We start from the raw sequence: 18,740 nt of genomic DNA on the forward strand, positions 1-18,740 counted from the left end.
GACAGTCACATGCTTACACACAGCCCTAGGGGACAGTCACATGCTTACACACAGCCCTAGGGGACAGTCACACCGCTTACACACAGCCCTAGGGGACAGTCACACTGCTTACACACAGCCCTAGGGGACAGTCACATGCTTACACACAGCCCTAGGGGACAGTCACATGCTTACACACAGCCCAAGGTGACAGTCACATGCTTACACACAGCCCTAGGGGACAGTCACATGCTTACACACAGCCCTAGGGGACAGTCACATGCTTACACACAGCCCAAGGTGACAGTCACATGCTTACACACAGCCCTAGGGCAACCCTGGCATAGGGGACAGTTACACCGCTATACACAACCCTGGCATAGGGGACAGTCAACGCTATACACAAACCTGGCATAGGGGACAGTCACACCGCTATACACAAACCTGGCATAGGGGACAGTCACACCGCTATACACAACCCTGGCATAGGGGACAGTAACACAGCTATACACAACCCTGGCATAGGGGACAGTAACACAGCTATACACAACCCTGGCATAGGGGACAGTCACACTGCTATACACAACCCTGGCATAGGGGAGATTAACACCACTATACACAAGCTTGGCATAGGAGTCGGTTACACCGCTATACACAACCCTGGCGTAGGGGACAGTCACACCGCTATACACAACCCTGGCATAGGGGACAGTCACACCGCTATACACAACCCTGGCATAGGGGACAGTCACACCGCTATACACAACCCTTGCATAGGGGACAGTCACACAGCTATACACAACCCTGGCATAGGGGACAGTAACACAGCTATACACAACCCTGGCATAGGGGACAGTCACATTGTTATACACAACCCTGGCATAGGGGACAGTAACACAGCTATACACAACCCTGGCATTGGGGACAGTCACACCGCTATACACAACCCTGGCATAGGGGACAGTAACACCGCTATACACAACCCTGGCATAGGGGACAGTCACACTGCTATACACAACCCTGGCAAAGGGGACAGTCACACCGCTATACACAACCCTGGCAAAGGGGACAGTCACACCGCTATACACAACCCTGGCATAGGGGACAGTCACACCGCTATACACAGCCCTATCATAAGGGACAGTCACACCACTATACACAACCCTGGCATAGGGGACAGTCACACCGCTATACACAACCCTGGCATAGGGGACAGTCACACTGCTATACACAACCCTGGCATAGGGGACAGTCACACCGCTATTCACAACCCTGGCGTAGGGGACAGTCACACCGCTATACACAACCCTGGCATAGGGGACCGTCACATTGTTATACACAACCCTGGCATAGGGGACCGTCACACCGCTATACACAACCCTGGCATAGGGGACAGTAACACCGCTATATACAACCCTGGCATAGGGGACAGTCACACCGCTATACACAACCCTGGCATAGGGGACAGTCACACCGCTATACACAACCCTGGCGTAGGGGACAGTCACACCACTATACACAACCCTGCATAGGGGACAGTCACACCGCTATACACAACCCTGGCATAGGGGACAGTAACACCGCTATACACAACCCTGGCATAGGGGACAGTCACACCGCTATACACAACCCTGGCATAGGGGACAGTCACACCGCTATACACAACCCTGGCATAGGGTACAGTCACACCGCTATACACAACCCTGGCATAGGGGACAGTCACATTGTTATACACAACCCTGGCATAGGGGACAGTCACACCGCTATACACAACCCTGGCATAGGGGACAGTCACACAGCTATACACAACCCTGGCATAGGGGACAGTCACACCGCTATACACAACCCTGGCATAGGGGACAGTCACACCGCTATACACAACCCTGGCATAGGGGATAGTCACACTGTTATACACAACCCTGGCATAGGGGTCAGTCACACCGCTATACACAACCCTGGCATAGGGGACAGTCACACCGCTATACACAACCCTGGCATAGGGGACAGTCACACTGCTTACACACAGCCCGTGGGGACAGTCACACTGCTATACACAGTCCTAGGGGACAGTCACACTGCTTACACACAGCCCTAGGGGACAGTCACACTGCTTATACAGCCCTAGGGGACAGTCACATGCTTACACATAGCCCTAGGGGACAGTCACATGCTTACACACCGCCCTAGGGGACAGTCACACTGCTTACACACAGCCCTAGGGGACAGTCACACTGCTTACACACAGCCTTAGGGGACAGTCACACTGCTTACACACAGCCCTAGGGGACAGTCACATGCTTACACACAGCCCTAGGGGACAGTCACACTGCTTACACACAGCCCTAGGGGACAGTCACATGCTTACACACAGCTCTAGGGGACAGTCACACTGCTTACACACAGCCCTAGGGGACAGTCACATGCTTACACACAGCCCTAGGGGACAGTCACACTGCTTACACACAGCCCTAGGGGACAGTCACATGCTTACACACAGCTCTAGGGGACAGTCACATGCTTACACACAGCCCTAGGGGACAGTCACATGCTTACACACAGCCCTAGGGGACAGTTAAACTGCTTACACACAGCCCTAGGGGACAGTTAAACTGCTTACACACAGCCCTAGGGGACAGTCACATGCTTACACACAGCCCAAGGTGACAGTCACACTGCTTACACACAGCCCTAGGGGACAGTTAAACTGCTTACACACAGCCCTAGGGGACAGTCACATGCTTACACAAAGCCGTAGGGGACAGTCACATGCTTACACACAGCCCTAGGGGACAGTCACACTGCTTACACACAGCCCTAGGGGACAGTCACATGCTTACACACAGCCCAAGGTGACAGTCACACTGCTTACACACAGCCCTAGGGGACAGTTAAACTGCTTACACACAGCCCTAGGGGACAGTCACATGCTTACACACAGCCCTAGGGGACAGTCACACTGCTTACACACAGCCCTAGGGGACAGTCACATGCTTACACACAGCCCTAGGGGACAGTTACACTGCTTACACACAGCCCTAGGGGACAGTCACACTGCTTACACACAGCCCTAGGGGACAGTCACACTGCTTACACACAGCCCTAGGGGACAGTCACATGCTTACACACAGCCCTAGGGGACAGTTAAACTGCTTACACACAGCCCTAGGGGACAGTCACATGCTTACACACAGCCCTAGGGGACAGTTAAACTGCTTACACACAGCCCTAGGGGACAGTCACACTGCTTACACACAGCCCTAGGGGACAGTTAAACTGCTTACACACAGCCCTAGGGGACAGTCACATGCTTACAATTAAATTCAAAATTCTCACCCTTTCATTCAAAGCTCTCACCAACGCCGCTCCCCATTACCTATCCTCTCTAATACACAAGTATACTCCAGCCTGCCAACTAAGATCCAACAATGACCTTCTCCTTGCATCCGCAACTATCACCTCCTCTCATGCTAGACTGCAGGACGTCTGTCGTGCAGCACCTACCCTCTGGAACACTCTCCCTCGTGCTGTCAGACTTTCCCCTAATCTGTCTTCCTTTAAATGCTCCCTGAAGACTTTTCTGTTCAGGGAAGCCGACCACCCAACTCAATAATAAATGAATTTCACTTACCTAACATTTCCCTCATCTAACTCTGTATTAACAACTTTCTCAATCTTGCAGTCCTCCCCTCCTGTTTCTCAACCTCCTACCCTTCTAGATTGTAAGTTTCCATGGGAATAGGGCCCTCAATCCCTGCTATATGTGATTGTAAATTGTGGCCTGTCTCTTACAAGTTTTTTATCGTCGTTTTATTTAAATGAACTGTATCCATGGACAGCGCTGCAGAATATGTTGGCGCTTCATAAATAAAGTATAATAATAATATTTGAAGGAGCCAATTATTACTTTTAAATACGACTATAGTTAATCAAGATAAAAGCATTATTAAGGGACAGTTTACCCTAACATTTTTATTGTTTAAAAAGATAAATCACTTTATTACCCATAACCAACACTGTTATGCTTATACTTTGTATCTAAGCCTCTGCAAATTTGCCCTTATCGCAGTGCTATTTACAAACTTGCATTTTAGCCAATTAGTGCTGGCTCCTGCATAACTCCACAGGAGTGAGCACAATGTTTATCTATATGGCAATCATGAACAAGCATTGTCTGGTTGTAAAAAGATAAGAGGCGGCCTGCAGGGGCTTAGAGGTATTAAACATATCAATATAACAGTGTTGGTTGTGCAAAGCTGGGGAATGGGCAGTAAAGACGTAATCTTTCTTTTTAAACAATAAAACAATCAAGTAGACTTTAGCTTCAGATTCACAACCTCTTTTTTTAAGATTTAAACACAATAAAATGATTTCTTCAGCTTTTTGCAAACAGGAACAGAAATCTGCTCTACTTTCTCCAACGCTTAATAGGAAAACAACCCACAAAGGAAATAACTTATATAAGAATAGAATATTACAGTTTCTAAAGGAAAATGAGTAAGCTTTATATTTACACTTTCTAGCAATATGGCAGATGGGACACGTGTGATTCATACCCAGCAGAACTATAGCAACATAACAAGGAGACCCAGCAAAACTATAGCAACATAACAAGGAGACCCAGCAGAACTATAGCAACATAACAAGGAGACCCAGCAGAACCATAGCAACATAACAAGGAGACCCAGCAGAACTATAGCAACATAACAAGGAGACCCAGCGGAACTATAGCAACATAACAAGGAGACCCAGCAGAACTATAGCAACATAACAAGTAGACCCAGCAGAACTATAGCAACATAACAAGGAGACCCAGCAGAACTATAGCAACATAACAAGGAGACCCAGCAGAACCATAGCAACATAACAAGGAGACCCAGCAGAACTATAGCAACATAACAAGGAGACCCAGCGGAACTATAGCAACATAACAAGGAGACCCAGCAGAACTATAGCAACATAACAAGGAGACCCAGCAGAACTATAGAAACATAACAAGGAGACCCAGCAGAACCATAGCAACATAACAAGGAGACCCAGCAGAACTATAGCAACATAACAAGGAGACCCAGCAGAACCATAGCAACATAACAAGGAGACCCAGCAGAACCATAGCAACATAACAAGGAGACCCAGCAGAACCATAGCAACATAACAAGGAGACCCAGCAGAACTAAAGCAACATAACAAGGAGACCCAGCAGAACTATAGCAACATAACAAGGAGACCCAGCGGAACTATAGCAACATAACAAGGAGACCCAGCAGAACTAAAGCAACATAACAAGGAGACCCAGCAGAACTAAAGCAACATAACAAGGAGACCCAGCGGAACTATAGCAACATAACAAGGAGACCCAGCAGAACTAAAGCAACATAACAAGGAGACCCAGCAGAACTATAGCAACATAACAAGGAGACCCAGCAGAACTATAGCAACATAACAAGGAGACCCAGCAGAACTATAGCAACATAACAAGGAGACCCAGCAGAACTATTGCAACATAACAAGGAGACCCAGCAGAACTATAGCAACATAACAAGGAGACCCAGCAGAACTATAGCAACATAACAAGGAGACCCAGCGGAACTATAGCAACATAACAAGGAGACCCAGCAGAACTATAGCAACATAACAAGGAGACCCAGCAGAACTATAGCAACATAACAAGGAGACCCAGCAGAACTATAGCAACATAACAAGGAGACCCAGCAGAACTATAGCAACATAACAAGGAGACCCAGCAGAACTATAGCAACATAACAAGGAGACCCAGCGGAACTATAGCAACATAACAAGGAGACCCAGCAGAACTATAGCAACATAACAAGGAGACCCAGCATAACTATAGCGACATAACAAGGAGACCCAGCAGAACTATAGCAACATAACAAGGAGACCCAGCGGAACTATAGCAACATAACAAGGAGACCCAGCGGAACTACAGCAACATAACAAGGAGACCCAGCAGAACTATAGCAACATAACATGGAGACTCAGCGGAACCATAGCAACATAACAAGGAGACCCAGCAGAACTATAGCAACATAACAAGGAGACCCAGCAGAACCATAGCAACATAACAAGGAGACCCAGCAGAACTATAGCAACATAACAAGGAGACCCAGCAGAACTATAGCAACATAACAAGGAGACTCAGCAGAACTATAGCAACATAACAAGGAGACCCAGCGGAACTATAGCAACATAACAAGGAGACCCAGCAGAACTATAGCAACATAACAAGAAGACCCAGCGGAACTATAGCAGCATAACAAGGAGACCCAGCAGAATTATAGCAACATAACAAGAAGACCCAGCGGAACTATAGCAACATAACAAGGAGACCCAGCAGAACCATAGCAACATAACAAGGAGACCCAGCAGAACTATAGCAACATAACAAGGAGACCCAGCAGAACTATAGCAACATAACAAGGAGACCCAGGAGAGCCATAGCAACATAACAAGGAGACCAAGCAGAACCATAGCAACATAACAAGGAGACCCAGCAGAACCGTAGCAACATAACAAGGAGACCCAGCAGAACTATAGCAACATAACAAGGAGACCCAGCAGAACCATAGCAACATAACAAGGAGACCCAGCATAACTAAAGCAACATAACAAGAAGACCCAGCAGAACCATAGCAACATAACAAGGAGACCCAGCAGAACCATAGCAACATAACAAGGAGACCCAGCAGAACCATAGCAACATAACAAGGAGACCCAGCAGAACTATAGCAACATAACAAGGAGACCCAGCAGAACTATAGCAACATAACAAGGAGACCCAGCAGAAATATAGCAACATAACAAGGAGACCCAGAAGAACTATAGCAACATAACAAGGAGACCCAGCAGAACTATAGCAACATAACAAGGAGACCCAGCAGAACTATAGCAACATAACAAGGAGACCCAGCAGAACTATAGCAACATAACAAGGAGACCCAGCAGAACTATAGCAACATAACAAGGAGACCCAGCAGAAATATAGCAACATAACAAGGAGACCCAGCAGAACCATAGCAACATAACAAGGAGACCCAGCAGAACCATAGCAACATAACAAGGAGACCCAGCAGAACTATAGCAACATAACAAGGAGACCCAGCAGAACTATAGCAACATAACAAGGAGACCCAGCAGAACTATAGCAACATAACAAGGAGACCCAGCAGAAATATAGCAACATAACAAGGAGACCCAGCAGAATCATAGCAACATAACAAGGAGACCCAGCAGAACTATAGCAACATAACAAGGAGACCCAGCAGAAATATAGCAACATAACAAGGAGACCCAGCAGAAATATAGCAACATAACAAGGAGACCCAGCAGAACCATAGCAACATAACAAGGAGACCCAGCAGAAATATAGCAACATAACAAGGAGACCCAGCAGAACTATAGCAACATAACAAGGAGACCCAGCAGAACCGTAGCAACATAACATGGAGACCCAGCAGAACTATAGCAACATAACAAGAAGACCCAGCAGAACCGTAGCAACATAACAAGGAGACCCAGCAGAACCGTAGCAACATAACAAGTAGACCCAGCAGAACTATAGCAACATAACAAGGAGACCCAGCAGAACTATAGCAACATAACAAGGAGACCCAGCAGAACCATAGCAACATAACAAGGAGACCCAGTAGAACTATAGCAACATAACAAGGAGACCCAGCAGAACTATAGCAACATAACAAGGAGACCCAGCAGAACTATAGCAACATAACAAGGAGACCCAGCAGAAATATAGCAACATAACAAGGAGACCCAGCAGAACTATAGCAACATAACAAGGAGACCCAGTAGAAATATAGCAACATAACAAGGAGACCCAGCAGAACCATAGCAACATAACAAGGAGACCCAGCAGAACTATAGCAACATAACAAGGAGACCCAGCAGAACTATAGCAACATAACAAGAAGACCCAGCAGAACCATAGCAACATAACAAGGAGACCCAGCAGAACCATAGCAACATAACAAGGAGACCCAGCAGAACTATAGCAACATAACAAGGAGACCCAGCAGAACTATAGCAACATAACAAGGAGACCCAGCAGAAATATAGCAACATAACAAGGAGACCCAGCAGAACTATAGCAACATAACAAGGAGACCCAGCAGAAATATAGCAACATAACAAGGAGACCCAGCAGAACTATAGCAACATAACAAGGAGACCCAGCAGAACTATAGCAACATAACAAGGAGACCCAGCAGAACTATAGCAACATAACAAGGAGACCCAGCAGAACTATAGCAACATAACAAGGAGACCCAGCAGAAATATAGCAACATAACAAGGAGACCCAGCAGAACCATAGCAACATAACAAGGAGACCCAGCAGAACCATAGCAACATAACAAGGAGACCCAGCAGAACCATAGCAACATAACAAGGAGACCCAGCAGAACTATAGCAACATAACAAGGAGACCCAGCAGAACTATAGCAACATAACAAGGAGACCAAGCAGAAATATAGCAACATAACAAGGAGACCCAGCAGAACCATAGCAACATAACAAGGAGACCCAGCAGAACTATAGCAACATAACAAGGAAACCCAGCAGAACCGTAGCAACATAACATGGAGACCCAGCAGAACTATAGCAACATAACAATTAGACCCAGCAGAACCGTAGCAACATAACAAGGAGACCCAGCAGAACCGTAGCAACATAACAAGGAGACCCAGCAGAACCGTAGCAACATAACAAGGAGACCCAGCAGAACTATAGCAACATAACAAGGAGACCCAGTAGAACTATAGCAACATAACAAGGAGACTCAGCAGAACTATAGCAACATAACAAGGAGACCCAGCAGAACTATAGCAACATAACAAGGAGACCCAGTAGAACTATAGCAACATAACAAGGAGACCCAGCAGAACTAAAGCAACATAACAAGAAGACCCAGCAGAACTATAGCAACATAACAAGGAAACCCAGCAGAACTATAGCAACATAACAAGGAAACCCAGTATAACTATAGCAACATAACAAGGAGACTCAGAACTATAGCAACATAACAAGGAGACCCAGCAGAACTATAGCAACATAACAAGGAGACCCAGCAGAACTATAGCAACATAACAAGGAAACCCAGCAGAACCATAGCAACATAACAAGGAGACCCAGCATAACTATAGCAACATAACATGGAGACCCAGCAGAACTATAGATACATAATATGGAGACCCAGCAGAACTATAGCAACATAACAAGGAGACCCAGCAGAACCATAGCAACATAACAAGGAGACCCAGCAGAACCGTAGCAACATAACAAGGAGACCCAGCATAACTATAGCAACATAAAAAGGAGACCCAGTAGAACTATAGCAACATAAGAAGGAGATAATAGCAAAGCCAGAATGTATCAAGCAATATCTTGATATAGACACATATTCATTACATTGAAATTCAAATGTATAATAATATTTTAGTGAATTTTTCTTAAATACTTTCTTGCATTATATTGTATTGCTCATTTCATTAATGTATTTGATATTATCTAGTTCTAATTTATACTGCAGGGTCAGCATCTAAGAATATTAATATAAGACATAAATGAGAATGAGTGCACACGTTCCCTGCCCATAGGGTTACATTTATAAGGTATGTACCTCTGCCTGCCATAAAGTGATACTGACCTCTGCTTTACCGGACCACTCTCTTGGAATACCCTCTGCCTGCCATAAAGTGATACTAACCTCTGCTTTAGCCGACCACTCTCTTGGATTACCCTCTGCCTGCCATAAAGTGATACTGACCTCTGCTTTACCCGACCACTATCTTGGATTACCCTCTGCCTGCCATAAAGTGATACTGACCCCTGCTTTACCTGACTACTCTCTTGAATTGCCCTCTGCCTGCCATAAAGTGATACTGACCTCTGCTTTATCTGACCACTCCCTTGGATTACTCTCTGCCTGCCATAAAGTGATACTGACCTCTGCTTTACCTGACTACTCTCTTGGATTACCCTCTGCCTGCCATAAAGTGATACTGACCTCTGCTTTGCCTGACCACTCTCTAGGAATACCCTCTGCCTGCCATAAAGTGATACTGACCTCTGCTTTATCTGACCACTCTCTTGGATTACCCTCTGCCTGCCATAAAGTGATACTGACCTCTGCTTTACCTGACCACTCTCTTGGAATGCCCTCTGCTTGCCATAAAGTGATACTGACCTCTGCTTTATCTGACCACTCTCTTGGATTACTCTCTGCCCGCCATAAAGTGATACTGACCTCTGCTTTATCTGACCACTCTCTTGGATTACCCTCTGCCTGCCATAAAGTGATACTGACCTCTGCTTTACCTGACTACTCTCTTGAATTGCCCTCTGCCTGCCATAAAGTGATACTGACCTCTGCTTTATCTGACCACTCCCTTGGATTACTCTCTGCCTGCCATAAAGTGATACTGACCTCTGCTTTACCTGACTACTCTCTTGGATTACCCTCTGCTTGCCATAAAGTGATACTGACCTCTGCTTTGCCTGACCACTCTCTAGGAATACCCTCTGCCTGCCATAAAGTGATACTGACCTCTGCTTTATCTGACCACTCTCTTGGATTACCCTCTGCCTGCCATAAAGTGATACTGACCTCTGCTTTACTTGACCACTCTCTTGGATTACCCTCTGCCTGCCATAAAGTGATACTGACCTCTGCTTTACCTGACCACTCCCTTGGATTACCCTCTGCCTGCCATAAAGTGATACTGACCTCTGCTTTATCTGACCACTCTCTTGGATTACTCTCTGCCCGCCATAAAGTGATACTGACCTCTGCTTTATCTGACCACTCTCTTGGATTACCCTCTGCCTGCCATAAAGTAATACTGACCTCTGCTTTGCCTGACCACTCTCTAGGAATACCCTCTGCCTGCCATAAAGTGATACTGACCTCTGCTTTACCTGACCACTCCCTTGGATTACCCTCTGCCTGCCATAAAGTGATACTGACCTCTGCTTTACCTGACCACTCTCTTGGATTACCCTCTGCCTGCCATAAAGTGATACTGACCTCTGCTTTACCTGACCACTCTCTTGGATTATACCCTCTGTCTGCCATAAAGTGATACTGACCTCTGCTTTACCTGACCACTACCTTGGATTACCCTCTGCCTGCCATAAAGTGATACTGACCTCTGCTTTATCTGACCACTCTCTTGGATTACCCTCTGCTTGCCATAAAGTGATACTGACCTCTGCTTTATCTGACCACTCTCTTGGATTACTCTCTGCTTGCCATAAAGTGATACTGACCTCTGCTTTATCTGACCACTCTCTTGGATTACCCTCTGCCTGCCATAAAGTGATACTGACCTTTGCTTTATCTGACCACTCTCTTGGATTACCCTCTGCTTGCCATAAAGTGATATTGACCTCTGCTTTATCTGACCACTCTCTTGGATTACTCTCTGCCTGCCATAAAGTGATACTGACCTCTGCTTTACCTGACCACTGCCTTGGATTACCCTCTGCCTGCCATAAAGTGATACTGACCTCTGCTTTACCTGACCACTGCCTTGGATTACCCTCTGCCTGCCATAAAGTGATACTGACCTCTGCTTTACATGACCACTCTCTTGGATTACCCTCTGCCTGCCATAAAGTAATACTGACCTCTGCTTTGCCTGACCACTCTCTAGGAATACCCTCTGCCTGCCATAAAGTGATACTGACCTCTGCTTTACCTGACCACTGCCTTGGATTACCCTCTGCCTGCCATAAAGTGATACTGACCTCTGCTTTACCTGACCACTGCCTTGGATTACCCTCTGCCTGCCATAAAGTGATACCGACCTCTGCTTTGCCTGACCGCTCTCTAGGAATACCCTCTGCTGGCCATAAAGTGATACTGACCTCTGCTTTACCTGACCACTCTCTTGGATTACCCTCTGCCTGCCATAAAGTGATACTGACCTCTGCTTTACCTGACCACTCTCCTGGATTACCCTCTGCCTGCCATAAAATGATACTGACCTCTGCTTTACATGACCACTCCCTTGGATTATACCCTCTGCCTGCCATAAAGTGATACCGACCTCTGCTTTATCTGACCACTCCCTTGGATTGCCCTCTGCCTGCCATAAAGTGATACCGACCTCTGCTTTACCTGACCACTCTCTTGGATTACTCTCTGCCTGCCATAAAGTTATACCGACCTCTGCTTTACCTGACCACTCCCTTGGATTACCCTCTGCTTGCCATAAAGTGATACTGACCTCTGCTTTACCTGACCACTCCCTTGGATTACCCTCTGCCTGCCATAAAGTGATACTGACCTCTGCTTTACCTGACCACTGCCTTGGATTACCCTCTGCCTGCCATAAAGTGATACTGACCTCTGCTTTACCTGACCACTCCCTTGGATTACCCTCTGCCTGCTATAAAGTGATACTGACCTCTGCTTTACCTGACCACTCCCTTGGATTACCCTCTGCCTGCCATAAAGTGATACTGACCTCTGCTTTACCTGACCACTCCCTTGGATTACCCTCTGCCTGCCATAAAGTGATACTGACCTCTGCTTTACCTGACCACTCCCTTGGATTATACCCTCTGCCTGCCATAAAGTGATACCGACCTCTGCTTTACCTGACCACTCCCTTGGATTACCCTCTGCTTGCCATAAAGTGATACTGACCTCGGCTTTATCTGACCACTCTCTTGGATTACCCTCTGCCTACCATAAAGTGATACCGACCTCTGCTTTACCTGACCACTCCCTTGGATTACCCTCTGCCTGCCATAAAGTGATACTGACCTCTGCTTTACCTGACCACTCCGTTGGATTATACCCTCTGCCTGCCATAAAGTGATACTGACCTCTGCTTTACCTGACCACTCCGTTGGATTATACCCTCTGCCTGCCATAAAGTGATACCGACCTCTGCTTTACCTGACCACTCCCTTGGATTACCCTCTGCCTGCCATAAAGTGATACTGACCTCTGCTTTACCTGACCACTCCCTTGGATTACCCTCTGCCTGCCATAAAGTGATACTGACCTCTGCTTTACCTGACCACTCCCTTGGATTACCCTCTGCCTGCTATAAAGTGATACTGACCTCTGCTTTACCTGACCACTCCCTTGGATTACCCTCTGCCTGCCATAAAGTGATACTGACCTCTGCTTTACCTGACCACTCCCTTGGATTACCCTCTGCCTGCCATAAAGTGATACTGACCTCTGCTTTACCTGACCACTCCCTTGGATTATACCCTCTGCCTGCCATAAAGTGATACCGACCTCTGCTTTACCTGACCACTCCCTTGGATTACCCTCTGCTTGCCATAAAGTGATACTGACCTCGGCTTTATCTGACCACTCTCTTGGATTACCCTCTGCCTACCATAAAGTGATACCGACCTCTGCTTTACCTGACCACTCCCTTGGATTACCCTCTGCCTGCCATAAAGTGATACTGACCTCTGCTTTACCTGACCACTCCGTTGGATTATACCCTCTGCCTGCCATAAAGTGATACTGACCTCTGCTTTACCTGACCACTCCGTTGGATTATACCCTCTGCCTGCCATAAAGTGATACCGACCTCTGCTTTACCTGACCACTCCGTTGGATTATACCCTCTGCCTGCCATAAAGTGATACCGACCTCTGCTTTACCTGACCACTCCCTTGGATTACCCTCTGCCTGCCATAAAGTGATACTGACCTCTGCTTTACCTGACTACTCCCTTGGATTACCCTCTGCTTGCCATAAAGTGATACTGACCTCTGCTATATCTGACCACTCCCTTGGATTGCCCTCTGCTTGCCATAAAGTGATACTGACCTCTGCTTTACCTGACCACTCCCTTGGATTACCCTCTGCTTGCCATAAAGTGATACTGACCTCTGCTTTACCTGACCACTCCCTTGGATTACCCTCTGCTTGCCATAAAGTGATACTGACCTCTGCTTTACCTGACTACTCCCTTGGATTACCCTCTGCTTGCCATAAAGTGATACTGACCTCTGCTTTACCTGACTACTCCCTTGGATTACCCTCTGCCTGCCATAAAGTGATACTGACCTCTGCTTTACCTGACTACTCCCTTGGATTACCCTCTGCTTGCCATAAAGTGATACTGACCTCTGCTATATCTGACCACTCCCTTGGATTACCCTCTGCTTGCCATAAAGTGATACTGACCTCTGCTTTACCTGACCACTCCCTTGGATTACCCTCTGCTTGCCATAAAGTGATACTGACCTCTGCTATATCTGACCACTCCATTGGATTATACCCTCTGCCTGCCATAAAGTGATACTGACCTCTGCTTTACCTGACCACTCCCTTGGATTATACCCTCTGCCTGCCATAAAGTGATACCGACCTCTGCTTTACCTGACCACTCCCTTGGATTACCCTCTGCCTGCCATAAAGTGATACTGACTTCTGCTTTACCTGACCACTCCCTTGGATTACCCTCTGCCTGCCATAAAGTGATACTGACTTCTGCTTTACCTGACCACTCCCTTGGATTACCCTCTGCCTGCCATAAAGTGATACTGACTTCTGCTTTACCTGACCACTCCCTTGGATTACCCTCTGCCTGCCATAAAGTGATACTGACTTCTGCTTTACCTGACCACTCCCTTGGATTACCCTCTGCCTGCCATAAAGATAATCTGTCCACTGCTTTGCCGGCTCTCAGCTCCTGTCTCCAAGAATGAAGTACGCAGCTCCCCTGTATCCCGGCATCTACTCTAAGTAAACAGTTCTGTGTATTCTGCATTGCCATCTTATTTCTTACTGAGTGGGTCACGTCCTGGGTTTTTCTCCGTGTGCTAGCGTCTGTGATATTTTCACTCTAGCCATTGGGTCTAGTCCTGGACTGATTCTATACGGCTGACAGGTGCTATTTGCTGATTGGTGGCTAGATCAGGAACATTCAATGAGAATCCCACTCCCAGAATTTATACATAAAATCCCCCTGATTCGCCAACAAATTGTATAGTATTTTATTAACGGACTAATATGAATGTGTTTAACCAGTCTGCAGTGCTCACATAAGCAAGGGCAGCAGGACACAACTAATTGGTTCACCGGCCATGTCCTGCTCAGGAGCTGTGATGCTTGAGACTCCTGAGAGGGAGTTATCTGTGTATATGACCCTGTAAATGGTCACATAGGGTCACTAGCAAAAAAATCCCTTGCTCCTCACTGTACATAGGACAAACTGTATTCTGACCCAACTGCACATCTGGGATATAAATAATTGTCCATCTTGACCGGTGTACTCGCTGCTCATTGTCACAATACGAACTGTAGCAGAACAGTAACCGCTGTACCCGCCGCGCTTGTGCAGTCACTGACTTCTGTTTAAGTGACAATATTTAGCAGAACAGTAACCGCAGTACCCGCCGTGCTTGTGCAGTCACTGACTTCTGTTTAAGTGACAATATTTAGCAGAACAGTAACCGCTGTACCCGCCGCGCTTGTGCAGTCACTGTCTTCTGTTTAAGTGACAATATTTAGCAGAACAGTAACCGCAGTACCCGCCGTGCTTGTGCAGTCACTGACTTCTGTTTAAGTGACAATATTTAGCAGAACAGTAACCGCTGTACCCGCAGCGCTTGTGCAGTCACTGACTTCTGTTTAAGTGACAATATTTAGCAGGACAGTAACCGCTGTACCCGCCGCGCTTGTGCAGTCACTGACTTCTGTTTAAGTGACAATATTTAGCAGGACAGTAACCGCTGTACCCGCCGCGCTTGTGCAGTCACTGACTTCTGTTTAAGTGACAATATTTAGCAGAACAGTAACCGCTGTACCCGCCGTGCTTGTGCAGTCACTGACTCCTGTTTAAGTGACAATATTTAGCAGAACAGTAACCGCTGTACCCGCCGCGCTTGTGCAGTCACTGACTTCTGTTTAAGTGACAATATTTAGCAGAACAGTAACCGCTGTACCCGCCGCGCTTGTGCAGTCACTGACTCCTGTTTAAGTGACAATATTTAGCAGAACAGTAACCGCTGTACCCGCCGCGCTTGTGCAGTCACTGACTCCTGTTTAAGTGACAATATTTAGCAGAACAGTAACCGCTGTACCCGCCGCACTTGTGCAGTCACTGACTTCTGTTTAAGTGACAATATTTAGCAGAACAGTAACCGCTGTACCCGCCGCACTTGTGCAGTCACTGACTTCTGTTTAAGTGACAATATTTAGCAGAACAGTAATCGCTGTACCCGCCGCGCTTGTGCAGTCACTGACTTCTGTTTAAGTGACAATATTTAGCAGAACAGTAACCGCTGTACCCGCCGCGCTTGTGCAGTCACTGACTTCTGTTTAAGTGACAATATTTAGCAGAACAGTAACCGCTGTACCCGCCGCACTTGTGCAGTCACTGACTTCTGTTTAAGTGACAATATTTAGCAGAACAGTAACCGCAGTACCCGCCGTGCTTGTGCAGTCACTGACTTCTGTAAGTGACAATATTTAGCAGAACAGTAACCGCTGTACCCGCAGCGCTTGTGCAGTAACTGACTTCTGTATAAGTGACAATATTTAGCAGAACAGTAACCGCAGTACCCGCCGTGCTTGTGCAGTCACTGACTTCTGTTTAAGTGACAATATTTAGCAGAACAGTAACCGCAGTACCCGCCGTGCTTGTGCAGTCACTGACTTCTGTATAAGTGACAATATTTAGCAGAACAGTAACCGCAGTACCCGCCGTGCTTGTGCAGTCACTGACTTCTGTTTAAGTGACAATATTTAGCAGAACAGTAACCGCTGTACCCGCCGCGCTTGTGCAGTCACTGACTTCTGTTTAAGTGACAATATTTAGCAGAACAGTAACCGCTGTACCCGCCGCGCTTGTGCAGTCACTGACTCCTGTTTAAGTGACAATATTTAGCAGAACAGTAACCGCAGTACCCGCCGTGCTTGTGCAGTCACTGACTTCTGTTTAAGTGACAATATTTAGCAGAACAGTAACCGCTGTACCCGCCGCGCTTGTGCAGTCACTGACTTCTGTTTAAGTGACAATATTTAGCAGAACAGTAACCGCTGTACCCGCCGCGCTTGTGCAGTCACTGACTCCTGTTTAAGTGACAATATTTAGCAGAACAGTAACCAATGTACCCGCCGCGCTTGTGCAGTCACTGACTCCTGTTTAAGTGACAATATTTAGCAGAACAGTAACCGCTGTACCCGCCGCGCTTGTGCAGTAACTGACTTCTGTATAAGTGACAATATTTAGCAGATATTATGGGATGTTGTTTCTTTAGATTATTACAGACTATTGCAAAGGTTGTTTAAAGGGACATCAAACCTAAAATGTTTCCTTTATGATTCAGATAGAGAATGTAATTTTAACAACTTTCCAGTCTACTCCTATAATCTTATTATCCTTTATTTAAGGTGGGAGCTGGATGGTGATTGGTGGTTGCACATATATACCTTTTGTCATTGGCTCACCTGCTGTGCTCAGCTAGCTCCCAGTAGTGCATTGCTGCTCCTTCAACAGATAACAAGAGAATGAAGTACGTTGGATGCTCTATCTGAATCACAAAGTAAAACGTTTCACTTCATCTCTCTCAGTATTGTATAATGATTTCACCGTATGTTCATGCTTGGACACTAGGTGGCAGCACATCATTGTGTTATATTGGGATCAAATAGAATAATGAGGTCACAGTAATGGGCTAAAGGGCCACTAAGGTCAAATCTAAAGTATCAGGATTCAGATAAAGATTGGAATAAGTGCACAGTATATACGTATATGCATTTTGTGATTGGCTGGCGATGGCTGTCACATGATACAGGGGAAAGGAAGAGATTGGATTAACTTTGTAATTTACCAGAAAATATTTTACTACTGTTTTAAATCCAAAGTGCGGCTGTTGTATTGTCTTTGTATTGTCGTTGTATTGTTGTCGTATTGTTGTTGTATTGTCGTTGTATTGTCGTATTTTGTATTGTCTTTGTATTGTCGTTGTATTTTGTATTGTCTTTGTATTGTCGTATTGTCTTTGTATTGTATTGTCGGTTTATTGTTGTTGTATTGTCGTTGTATTGTCGTATTGTCGTTGTATTGTCGTATTGTCTTTGTATTGTATTGTCGGTTTATTGTCGTTGTATTGTCTTTGTATTGTCTTTGTATTGTCTTTGTATTGTCTTTGTATTGTCGTTGTATTGTCGTATTTTGTATTGTCTTTGTATTGTATTGTCTTTGTATTGTCGGTTTATTGTCGTATTGTCGTTGAATTGTCGTTGAATTGTCGTTGAATTGTCGTTGAATTGTCGTTGAATTGTCGTTGTATTGTCGTTGTATTGTCGTTGTATTGTCGTTGTATTGCGTCAGTTATTCAGTTCTACTGTACCTAGTGGTCTAAAGGTCTGTATTGTACTTATAAGCACATCCTTATGCACAGTGACCCCAGCCTGAGTGCAGGTGACATAGAAAGGGGTGTGCGGCTGTTCATATGTCACACATGGCACAAAGTCTCTGGTAAGATTTGCTGTGCTGTGTAGCTCATTAGATGATAAAATGTGATCTCTCTGCTATAAAACATACACACTACCCCCCATGTGACGCCAGCCATTACCTGTGTATAACCACATCCTTGCACTGTCCCACCCGGTAGATCCGATCACAGGCCTGATCCTCCAGAGCAGGATTCCTGGAGCAGATAAATAATACAGTTTAGATTGTCTCCTGGAGTTCACATTTCGAGTACAAATAAAACGCCCCACTTTTACTAGGTTTTTACGC

General features: G+C 46.1%; 1 protein-coding gene across 4 annotated transcripts in view; it reads right to left on the minus strand.

Annotated features, from left to right (window-relative positions):
• The window catches only part of TTF2 (transcription termination factor 2), a 534,153-nt gene that overhangs the window by 17,015 nt on the left and 498,398 nt on the right, over positions 1-18,740 (minus strand). For all 4 annotated transcript variants that reach the window (XM_053705754.1, XM_053705753.1, XM_053705751.1 and 1 more), the window contains one exon: positions 18,574-18,648. In XM_053705754.1, the coding sequence (XP_053561729.1) occupies positions 18,574-18,648 (75 nt within the window). The remainder of the gene's footprint in view (positions 1-18,573; positions 18,649-18,740) is intronic.

This window comes from Bombina bombina, chromosome 3 (assembly GCF_027579735.1).
Source record: "Bombina bombina isolate aBomBom1 chromosome 3, aBomBom1.pri, whole genome shotgun sequence".
NCBI lineage: Eukaryota > Metazoa > Chordata > Amphibia > Anura > Bombinatoridae > Bombina > Bombina bombina.